General features: G+C 36.8%; 1 protein-coding gene across 20 annotated transcripts in view; it reads left to right on the top strand.

Moving 5' to 3' along the window:
- The window catches only part of HDAC9 (histone deacetylase 9), an 804896-nt gene that overhangs the window by 219589 nt on the left and 573394 nt on the right, over positions 1–11913 (top strand). For 7 of the 20 annotated variants that reach the window (XM_029233523.1, XM_029233532.1, XM_029233522.1 and 4 more), the window contains exons 1-2: positions 8610–8926; positions 9158–9220. In XM_029233523.1, the coding sequence (XP_029089356.1) occupies positions 9199–9220 (22 nt within the window). In that variant the 5' untranslated portion in view covers positions 8610–8926; positions 9158–9198. Of the gene's footprint in view, positions 1–8609; positions 8927–9157; positions 9221–11913 lie in introns of those variants that run through there. The other 13 variants (XM_029233517.1, XM_029233515.1, XM_029233527.1 and 10 more) reach the window with 3 other exon arrangements.

Below are 11913 nucleotides of genomic sequence, written 5' to 3'. Positions count from 1 at the left end.
CTTAAAATTTGTATGGAGACACAAAAGACCCTGAATAGCCAAAGCAGTCTTGAGGGAAAAAAACAGAGTTGGAGGAATCAGACTCCCTGATTTCAGACTATACTACAAAGCTACAGTAAACAAGACAATGTGGTACTGGCACAAAAACAGAAACATAGATCATTGGAACAAGATAGAAAGCCCAGAGATAAACCCACGTACCTGTGGTCAACTAATCTATGACAAAGGAGGCAACGATATACAATGGAGAAAAGACAGTCTCTTCAATAAGTGGTGCTGAGAAAACTGGACAGTGACATGTAAAAGAATGAAATTAGAACACTTCCTAAAACCATACACAAAAATAAACTCAAAATGGATTAGAGACCTAAATGTAAGACTGGATACTATAAAACTCTTAGAGGAAAACATAGGAAGAACACTCTTTGACATAAATCCCAGCAAGATCTTTTTAGATCCACCTCCTAGAGTAATGGAAATAAAAACAAAAATAAACAAATGGGACCTAATGAAACTTCAAAGCTTTTGCACAGCAAAGGAAACCATAAACAAGACGAAAAGACAACCCTCAGAATGGGAGAAAATATTTGCAGATGAATCAATGGACAAAGGATTAATCTCCAAATATATAAACAGCTCATGCAGCTCAATGTTAAACAAACAAAGAAGCCAATCGGAAAATGGGCAGAAGACCTAAATAGACATTTCTCCAAAGAAGACATACAGATGGCCAAGAAGCACATGAAAAGCTGCTCAACATCTCTAATTATTAGAGAAATGCAAATCAAAGCTACAATGAGGTATCACCTCACACCAGTTAGAATGGGTATCGTCAGAAAATCTACAAACAACAAATGCTGGAGAGGGTGTGGAGAAAAGGATACCTTCTTGTACTGTTGGTGGGAATGTACATTGATTCAGCCAGTATGGAGAACAATATGGAGGTTCCTTAAAAAACTAAAAATAGAATTACCATATTATCCAGCAATCCCACTACTGGGTGTATACCCAGAGAAAACCGTAATTCAAAAAGACACATGCACCCCAATGTTCATTGCAGCACTATTTACAATAGCCAGGTCACGGAAGCAACCTAAGTGCCCATCGACAGACGAATGGACAAAGAAGTTTTGGTACATATGTACAATGGATTATTACTCAGCCATAAAAAGGAACAGAATTGAGTCATTTGTTGAGACGTGGACGGATCTAGAGACTGTCATACAGAGTGAATAAATTCAGAAAGAGAAAAACAAATATCATATATTAACGCATGTATGTGGAACCTAGAAAAGTGGTACAGATGAACTGATTTGCGGGGCCGAAGTTGAGACACAGATGTAGAGAACACACATATGGACACCAAGGGGGAAAACCGCTGTGAGGTGGGGATGGTGGTGTGCTGAATTGGGCAATTGGGATTGACATGTATACACTGATGTGTATAAAATTGATGCCTAATAAGAACCTGCAGTATAAAAAAACAAACAAGTGAAACAACTAATACTAAACTTTCTTTGGGTTATTTGTATGGAAATATGTTAATATAAATGTTTCAGACATTTCATGAAATTTCTAAAAATCTTATATGTTCTGGTATAATGTTATAAGTCATAATTCTAGTTATTACTTTAAAGTGTATATCTCAGAAATAACTAAATTTCCTTGTCAATTGCATTTTTATGAACTTTCATCAAATCTTTAACTGTGGTCATTTAAAAAAAAAGAAAAATGAAAAGGAGTTTCCCAGATGGGAAAGAGTGGAAAAGCATTCTGGATTACAAGAACAGCATGTGCAAAGGCATGGAAGAATGAAGGATTTGTGTGGGTAATACCAAGAAATTGTATGTTCGTGAATTTTGAAAAAGAAAGTAAAGGATCAAGTTACTAAGTCATGTTGTGGTCAGAACCTGAATGGCCTTGGAGGCCATGGTTCTTTGTTCTTGGCACTGATTTAAGGGTCCTGAAATGGGAAAGATTCCATATCCATGGGATGTCTGATGAACTTAGTGATACAGCCAATTGCAAATGTTTGTACTTTAATTATATGCCATTGCTATAAACAGTTTTGATCAGTCAAAAAATAAGTACAGTATATTTTGGGTGCTTGCTATTTCTAAAATTTGGTAGTTGGCACCCAACTAGATCGAATTTTGAAGTCAGAATTTAATTGCAACATTAAAAGGAAATGTTGCTATTTTCGGAAGCAAGCATCCCAGCATTCTCTTGATTTAACTTGGTGATAGGTAATAGTTTGGTATGGTAAATACCACTCGATCTTTGTGGCAAGAAATGATGTTTCTGGGTTTATTTTCTGATGTCTGCTATACTTTTATTAGCATGTGGAAATTAGTCTTATTACAGCTCTGAAATGTAGTATCCATCCAGATGCTAACTATGACTATTAATTTTAGGTGATCAGAATCCCATTTATTTCCAAAATGATAAATATTAAAGGTACAGCTACATAATAATGAAACACACTTTGTAGTATAATATAAAATTAAAATTTTGAGGCATACCAAATAGCAAAGTTAGAATGCTAATTTTACTTAATTGGAATTCTCCCAGAATTTTTATTTTCATAGCCCTATAGACCAAAATAGTGTTTTTGTCTTGAAACTAACATTTGTACTAATAGTTTGTGGTGTTATAAATACCTTGTACATACAGAGTTTGGTAAACATAGCATAGGTTAGCCAAGCTTATACAATTTGAAATACAAACCAGTATTTCAAAGTAGATGCTGTTAAAAAGAGAAAATGGTCTTTTCATACCTTGAATATTAAGTGGTCTTCTTCAGTCTATGAGCAAGTTTAATTATTTTCATTTTGAAAAAGTATTCTGTAATAATAATGTTTAATTTGAAATTGGACCCAAAATAGATAATTTATTTATACCTTTAGCCATCTAATCATTGCTTTGGAAAGAATGGTCTTATCTACTGGTTCTCAAACTTCACTGTTTATCAGAATCACTGAGAGGGCTTGTAAAATTCAGATTCCCACCAGAGATTTTCATTTAGTAGTTCTGGCCCAATAAATTGCATTTCTAACAAGTTCCCTGATGATCCTGATGCTCTTAATCTGCTAAAAATAGAATAAATCATGGCTCAGCACATCCAATTTGAAGGTAAGAGTTAGAGAAGAAATGATTTTCAATCAAAGCAAGGCAAATAATTCTAGAGGTTTGTTGAAGTTGTTGTTTTGTTTTCTTATGGAACAGTCTCCTGGAATTTCACTGCTGATGTGTTTTCGCAGACCCTTTGGGTCCAGGCAAGATTTCCTTTTCTGAAGATCATTTGGTAGCCAATTAGGTTGTTACAGTACAGAGGAATCACTCGTAAACTTAGTGTCCACTATTTAATAAGAGACAGAAAATTCAGAAAAATAAGCTACTTAGTTCAGAGTAAAAATTAGTACATTATACTTTCCCTCTCCTTCCTGTTCCTCGGGGATCTAGGAATCAAGTCAGTTGCCTGCAGGCAAGTGTGTATAACTTTACTGATGTGACAGTACTTTGAGAAATGTGAGGATGGGAGCAACAGCAACACGAGTGAGAAAGAGTGAGCGGAGGACTTACAGCTCTTGGTGAGTAATTTGTAGCTTTCTTGTAAAGCACAATTCAGTACTTCAGGCAAACAAGTTTTAAATCTTCCTGCACCTGGATTCTAGAACCATAAGTTTTGGTACTGCATGAAAAGTTTGTGCTTGATTACAGATGAACAGAGGATGTATTATTGTGGTAGAATATATTAGGTTCTGCTACCTCCTTTGCTTTTTTCCAGTGGAGTCTTCAGTCATGTTATTTGTGGAAATATTTTGATGACATGTAGATTTTTTTAATCCATAATTTAAATTTTTAATTAAAATTGAATTTAAATGTTTAATTTTTTTTGTTTTGCCTATATACCCATAAAAAGAATTGGAATTATCATAATTATTCTTGAATGACATTTTGCATTAGGATTCGATGCCCATTCCCATTTTTTATTAAATTGGGAACCTGGTTTTTTGCCCTATTCTTTTTCACTTATTATTTAAATAAATGTAAAATATAATTAGATCAATTTCCAAAATGTTTATTAATTGAATTAAAATTTATTATATTACAATTTCAAAAACTGCCCAGCTATTCTAGGCTGACATTTGTATTAGCTTCTTACTGTTCTTATAATATAAAATTTATTATCTTTTTTCCTTGTCAGTAAATTGGTTTTATAAATACCTAGAAAGAAACTTAGTCACATTTCTTTACCAACGTTGTTGAGATGATATGAGAAGCATTACCTCAACATTCTTAATATTTAAATTCTTGGATAATAGACGTAATCAATATACTTGGTGGTAGGTTTTAATAATGCTATCTTTCCCTCCCAGAAACAAGTGGTGTCTATTTTATGACAAGCGTCCAATGTCTTTTCACTCTAAGTTTTCATTATCAAGAGTTGAAAGGCAAGACTGCTAATGGCAAAAAATGCTGAAAGAATGCAGGGATGAAATATGAATAAACCTCAAATTAAATAACTTGGTCAAAATGAAGAAGACCCATTATTTATACTGTTCTACGTGGATTGCCCTCTCCTGGTACCTCTGAGAATGGAGAATTACTAACTCTTTTGAGTTTTATTTTATTTTATTTTTTATTATTATAAAAGCTTTGAGACTATTTTTTGTAGATTGAGGGCATAATTTAAATGTAAAACGACAAGAGATGTATATTACGTCAACGCAGATGTTCCCCAATGTCAATGGTTCAGTTACCGAACCAAGTTCGTCCTGCCCGACTCACAGCAAGCCAGAACGCTGAAACACTGGAGATTTGCAGCAAAGAGAGGGCTTATTCGAAAGGCAGCCCAGCGAGGAGACAGGAAAACAAATCTCAAAGGCCAAGGGCTAGGGGTATTGATGGGATAAAGAATAAAGAAGCAGGGTGGTCTGAGGCATGGGAGGCATGGGAGGCATGGGGAGCCTCGGGAGCGTGGGGAGCATGGGAAAGGTGATTGGAAAAAGGTGCGGGAATTGTCTTTAGGTGCTGGTATAACAAAGCTACAGGCCTCTGCAAGTTCAAAAGGTCACCTCACGGGCCCTAGGCATGCCCATTTGAAGAGTCCGTGGTCTTACCCAGTTTTAACCACCTCAGCTCAAACCACATGCAGCTGACTCCAAGTTCCTGGAAAACTACTCAGGCAAACATCTTATTGTGTAGACCACCTGCTCTTGGAGGACATGCAAATCTTAAAACACCTTGATTAGTCCAGGCAGGTGAAATGGATTTGGCTAATCATTACCCAGAGTTTCAGTTCCATTTACGATTTTTCAGCTTCACTATGGTGCGAAAACAATATGCATTCAGGAGAAACCACAGTTGAAATTTCGATATTCTATGAAGATGCTGGGCAGCAGTAGTGAGCAGTAGTGAGCCACAGCTCCTAGTCTGCCACGGTGATCACTGGGTAGATAACTGATACACTTGAAACCATTCTGTCTTTCACTTTCAGCACAGCATTCAATTACATGAGATATTCAATACTTTATTATAAAATATGCTTTGTGTTAGATGCTTTAGTCCTCCTGTAGGCTTCTGTAAGTGTTCTGAGCATGTTTACAGTAGGTTAGGATTAGCTATGATGTTTGGTAGCTATGATGTTAGGTATATTAACTGCATTTTGACTTAATGATGTTTTTCATTTAGAGGTTTATCGGGAGGCAACCCCATCTTAAGTCAAGGAAGATCTGTACTAGGATTTTTGCTGTCCCTCTTATGTTTATCACTAGTTTTACATATTCTGTTTAAAACCACCCTGAGACAATTAAGAGTGATTCTATTTTTCATAAGTAGATAATATTAAAATTTATTCTCAATATCTCCGATAATTATTTGCATTGTAAGGGACAAGATGGTGGACTGGAAAACATGAATGCTAGACCTACTTAGCTAGAGTACCTGTTCGAAACTAAGCAAGTCTCTTCAGTCATAACTCCATTAATGAGTGCTTTTGCATCTTTCATAACCCTCTAAAAAGTCTCTTTACTTTCTTCATGTGTAAAATAGGGAGATCATTTGTACTAGGGGAGTGGATTTCAGTTATTTTTTTCCTTCCTTTCCTTTCTCAGCTTTACTGAGATATAGTTGACATACAGCACTGTATGTTTAAGGTGTAGGGCATAATGATTTGACTTACATACATCATCAATGACTACCACAATAAGTTTAGTGAGCATTCATCTAATATATCATCTAATATAGGTACAAGATACAGTGAAAAGGAAAAAATTTTTTCTTGTGATGAGAACTCTTGGGATATACTCTGTTAACAACTTTCATATAACACATAGCAGTGTTAATTATATTAATCATATATTAATTATGTTTTATATAATAATATAACTATTATGTTGTACATTACAAATTCCTAGTACTTATTTATCTTATAACTGGAACTTTATACTTTTTAACCACCTTCATCCAATTCTCATCCCCCTACCCCTCACCTCTGGTTATCACAAATCTGATCTCTTTTTTTCTTTATGAGTTTATTTGACTTGGAAGTATGATTGACCTACAACACTGTGAGTTCCTGGTGCACAACATAATGATTGGATATTTCTATACATTACAAAATGATAGCGATGATAAGTCTAGTTACCATCTATCACCATACACCATATTTTTTTCTTAATATAAGAAGTCATTATTCAAAACAAATCTTACATACGCAAATGTAAACAGATGAAAATGAAGCTGCCCTGGTTCAGGGAAGAACGTCTTCTGGAGAACACCGAGTCAACTCCCAGGTACCTTGGCATCCTGGGGGACAGAGAGTTTGGACATCATTATAGATAGACAATGTCTAAATTTCCTCCCAGGTCTAAAATGCTGTGGTTGCTTACATAATCTCTGAGATAAATTGCCAGGTCCACAGTATTTCCATCCCTGTAATTTTATACACCAGTTTCTTAATTGAGTGAAAGTTTACTTGCAAAAGCAGATGGAATTAAACAGTTTTTCCCATTGACAGGAACATAAGATTTTCATGTTTAGCTTAAGTCAAATGTAATTTGGAATAACTTTTTTATAAAAATTCTTATAACTTATCTGTTCAAATATAATTGCACAGTAAGTAGGAGTTAATCTATGAAAGTAGGAAAATTCAGTGCCATTTTCTTCAGCAGTGAGTTATGTGCCTAATGACTTCACATGCTTCCTCCTTTTCATCAAAAGTCTGTCTCCGTGTTCTCTTTCTTCTGCCCCACACTCTGCTTGACCAAGATCCCTCCTTCACCAGATCATCCTGGGAACCTTGAAACGCTCTGCTGTTTCCCCTTCCTTTTCTGTTGAGACTAATGCTTTAGGAGTTTTATTTTTTCTTGCTGATCTAGTTTAGAAAAAGGAGAAGAGCTCCCATGACCAGTGGATTTTTCATTTTGGGGTTTGCTCTTGGGAGTGGCTAGATGCTAGCAACCCAATTTGTGATGCAGAATTTATTTCTCAGATAGAAATGATGTTCACTGTACACCAGAGACCATAGAATTTTTAGTACTAAATACTATATAGCTCATGTACAGGTGAATTCCACAATGTGTGTTGGTCTGGGGATCTATCAACTATTATAAATGCTATTTCTATAGAAAAGTGAGGTCTGTGTTTCAGGCAATCAATGTAGAAATGAATGCAGAACATTCATAGTTGGGGACTGACCATATTTATTTATTGATCCACAGGTGCATATAATCTGTAATTCTGCACCATCCATAATAAAGTACCAACGTTTACTTTTGCAGGTGAATTGAATTTAGTCTAAGAGGCTGAAATAGAGGGAACGTTTTTAGGTCTAAGCTGTGTGCATATATATATATATATATATATTAGATATAATAGAAACTGAATGCAATAAAATTGATAGGTGGTACTAAGATTACATTAAGATTTGTGAAACAGGACAATTGCCTTACAAAAATAGCAAGTAAAAAATCACGCTAGTCCTTCATAAACATTTTATTCTGGGGTGTGCTTGTTTTCTGAAACTACCTCTACTAAATCTCCTGTCAGTCTTAAAACTAGAAGGCAGAAAAGCTTCTAGTGCTACAGCCAACTGCAGTGTAGCCAGAGAAACAGGCAACAAAAATAGAACACCAGGATTGCTGAGCGTGGGTGAGGCAGAAACCACATTATGAGCAAAAGCTTCCAGTATTATTTTAGAACCAATACAGAGCTCTGCACTTCTCTCCTCTCTCTTCCAAAAACACATACTACAAAAATAAAATGAAATGAAATGTATGTGCATTTGCCCTCTTAGAACTATGATTCTTAATTTTTTTTTCCCCCTTCCTTTCTTTGGAAGCGAATCGCCAGTATGGAAACAGTGTGTAAAAGCAAGCTTGGAGGGAGGAAAGAGTTAATTGCTTTTAAGGCCCTGCAATAGAGAATTATGGTTTGAAAGATAGAGGCTGGACAGCTGGGTTTGCTGGGGTATTTTTAAATGCATTAATGCAGGCTCCAATCACTCGGCCATGCTTGACCTATTTTTGGCTCAGGCCGACCATTGTTCTATTTCTGTGCCTGTGGGCCATGCTGTTGTTGATTCATATGCAAATGCATTATCACTAGCTTTAGCCAACTTGAGCTGAGAGAGACCAGAGAGGGGGAAGAGACACACACAAACAGATAGGAGAAGGGCACCGGCTGAAGCCACTTGCAGGACTGACTGACGGTTCTCACAACGAAACTCTAGCAGCCTGAGGAACTAAAAGCCAGGTTTAATTGGTTTCTTTTTCTCGTGGGTAGAGTTAATATTTTTCTACTTATTTTGACAAAGCAATAACCCCGAAGCACATTCCTAGTTCCCACCTGCTTTTAGTTTCCGGTGTAGCCTAAACTCCAGAGAGCCTTAGCATCCACTCGGTCCTTTCTGCTTTGTACACAGGTTGGTAACGTGGGAAAAGTGTCCAGGTCTTTTGAAAAGTGTGTGTTAACAGAGAGGAAACCGTTGTTGAAGCTGATCCTCTGCTTCTTTTCCTCGGGGTGGAGGGAGGACCAGCCAGGGTAACTCCTGGGGCCCGTACACTGAGCAGCGATGAATCTTTCAGTAGCTGAAGTAAGAGTGATTGGAATATGCTGCAGACAATTTATGAGACTGACTCGTGTTTTTCTTCAGATGGGGTGGCTGGACGAGAGCAGCTCTTGGCTCAGCAGAGAATGCACAGTATGATCAGCTCAGGTAAGACCCTTTTTTCATAACCGAGACCTTTTACGTGTGAAAAGGGGTTGACTTTGGGAAATGAAGCTCTGGAAAGCACCTCTGTTAAGGGTTTGCTGCTTTTTGGTGTTGATGTTGCTATTTTCTTGGCGTCTAGGGGGGTTTTTGATCCCTTCCATTACTGTTCCTGTGAATATTCAGTCTGCTCAGGGACAGGCTGCTTCTGAATGAAATCTCTAAGCTTCTGATGAAGGATGGGACTGAGATAAGTAAAATGTACTTGGGGGTGTTTTGCCTGACTATGCCACTAGAAAAAGGAGATCAGTACTGATTGTAAGGGTATTCTGATGGGACTTTAAAATAATCAGGTAAGTTCATATCGGGGCTGCAGCTTACATTGCAGTCTCCTCTAGCCGGATGATTTTATATTTACAGCGTGCCTACAGAAGCACATCTATTTATAGGCCTACCTTCTGAAATGTGTTTGCTACAGGAGTTGTGAAGGTAGTTTTAATTGTGGCTTTTTCTCCTAAGCCCAAAATGAAACTGCTTAAGGATGAAATAAAATTATTATTAGCAGATGGTTATTTTAATTTTCTTCAAAACATTTGGGGAGTCTACATTGTCAGGCAGATGCGAGGGCATAACAGACATATAAAGGTGTTATATGCAGGTGCAACGTTTTAAAGAATAACAGTAACAGATTCCGATTTTTAGTTTCCCCGTGTATGTGCTTGTGCCTTCAAGGAGCTGTGCTGATGGAAGATGAAGCTTGTCAACTTTATCAATTTCTGTTTGTTAAAAGAGCAGACTCTCCAGGCGATGACACATACTTGTAATTGTTGCTTTTCATATTTATTCCCTACAGCTAGTTCCTAAAGCTTGGGGGACTTTTTGTTTTGTTTCTCTTCTGAGTTCTTCCATCTAAATTGGCTTAAAGTTCTCCCTCACATCTTCTGTGTTCCTGTGTGCACTTAATCGTAATTATAGATCACCACCTAGATTCCCATGATAAGAATGCGGCATAAAGCAGCGTCTACTTGGTAGAGCTAGAATGGAAAGAAATATTCCACAGGTAGGCATAATGTCTGTTTTAGTATTGAACACCTTCTCATCTCTGGATCTATGTTTGAAGCAAGATTTCTTAAACCTTGGTTACTTAGGATGATTTTAAGGTGCTTCTGTTGACCCCAATTTTTCAATGAATCAGAATAAAATATCAATTTTGTGTAATTTGGTGTGTTTACACTTAAGTAACAGGACTTACATTAATTAGTAGTGCCTGCTTATGGAAAGCAAACGTACCAGAATTTCATTATGGTTTATTATCTTTGCGGCTGTAAAGTTGACAAAAGCTTGCGGAGGGGTCAACCGGAATGTCTCTGATGGAACTGGTCACTTAGCATTTTATTTTTTAAATATCCACCAGCTCTATAAAAATTACTATTTTAGATGTCTTTTCAGTACTGCACTTTATCCTTCTAGTCCTTACCTCTGTATTACAAGTTTACTATTTCTTTCACGTGGTAGAAACAAAGCTGTGCCTTTCAAGCAGATACTGTCTGCTGGCATTGAACCTTGCTACAGGTGTTTGCAAGCTTCACTGTTTTTCAGCGTCTGTGATAATCATACATAAATTTACTCCAATTTCAGTTGAGATTGTCATTTTCCTGACATTTAATGATTTTTATACAAAGCAACAGTATTTTCAAGCAGGGAAGCGCTTGAGACTGTCTGTGCTATTGTCAGTTTTACAGGAAGCAACATTTAAGCACCAGCTGTTAAATGAAAAGTGATGTCAATTGACATCAACTCCCAAACCTGTCTGATATAAATAAGGAAAAACTCCAAGTTCTATTTATTTTTAAAATTTGAAACATAAAAACATTTGCATTCTTCCCACCATGTCCTGTAACATTTGATTTTCTTTAATATATTATTATATGCCCTTAAATTTAATTCCCCTAGTTTTTATTGTATACTTCTGAGACAGTGGCTCTCAAAGGTGCTGTCACCAGGAGTATTTTACAAAATACCGATGTCTGGGTCCACCCCTAGAGTTTCTGATTTAAACGGTATTAGAAACATCCTGGACATTGGGATTTTAAAAATCCTGAGCAATTCTAATATGCAGCAAACTTTGGGTATCACTGATACAGGGAAAGGGGGAGGTGATGGGATACTGGTGACCCATATCAATAGGATTGGCCCTTTAAGTTAATTGCTAAATTAGGGGTGTGTTTGTCCACATTTAGCTACAAATCTTGTTCAGCTGGCTTTTGGACCAGTGGCAGGGATGTGATTGATAGGCTTAGAAATGGTTGGAGTCTTTGGATCTGAAAGAGAAAAAGATATATTGTGGCAGTGCAGGGTGGAGGGGGCACTGCTCGAGGAGTGGAAAGCTCTGTGTTCTAGCTAGAGCTCTGCTGCTAACCAGTTGTGGAACTGGTTTACTCACCTGTAAAGTGAAGAATAATGATGTCCTCCTGCTTACCTCTTGACATTTCTGTGAAGTTCAAAGGTAACATGTCATTAACGTGTGCACTCACTGTTATTATTGCTATTTTTAATGAATAAATCTGGGTTTCTGGCTCTTCAATACCAAGGTCCATCTTGCTGAATGAGCCAGATGAGCTAGATTGCATGTCACATGGGGGAATGACTTTTAGTTTTGATAAATTTTCTTTAGTTATCTTATAAATCAGCTTTTTGTT

The sequence above is a fragment of the Monodon monoceros genome, unplaced genomic scaffold (assembly GCF_005190385.1).
Source record: "Monodon monoceros isolate NGI ecotype Baffin Bay Population unplaced genomic scaffold, NGI_Narwhal_1 Super_Scaffold_2, whole genome shotgun sequence".
In the NCBI taxonomy this organism is placed as follows: domain Eukaryota; kingdom Metazoa; phylum Chordata; class Mammalia; order Artiodactyla; family Monodontidae; genus Monodon; species Monodon monoceros.
Note: the sequence above shows the minus strand (reverse complement) of the source record. Positions and strands in the feature narration are given on the sequence as shown.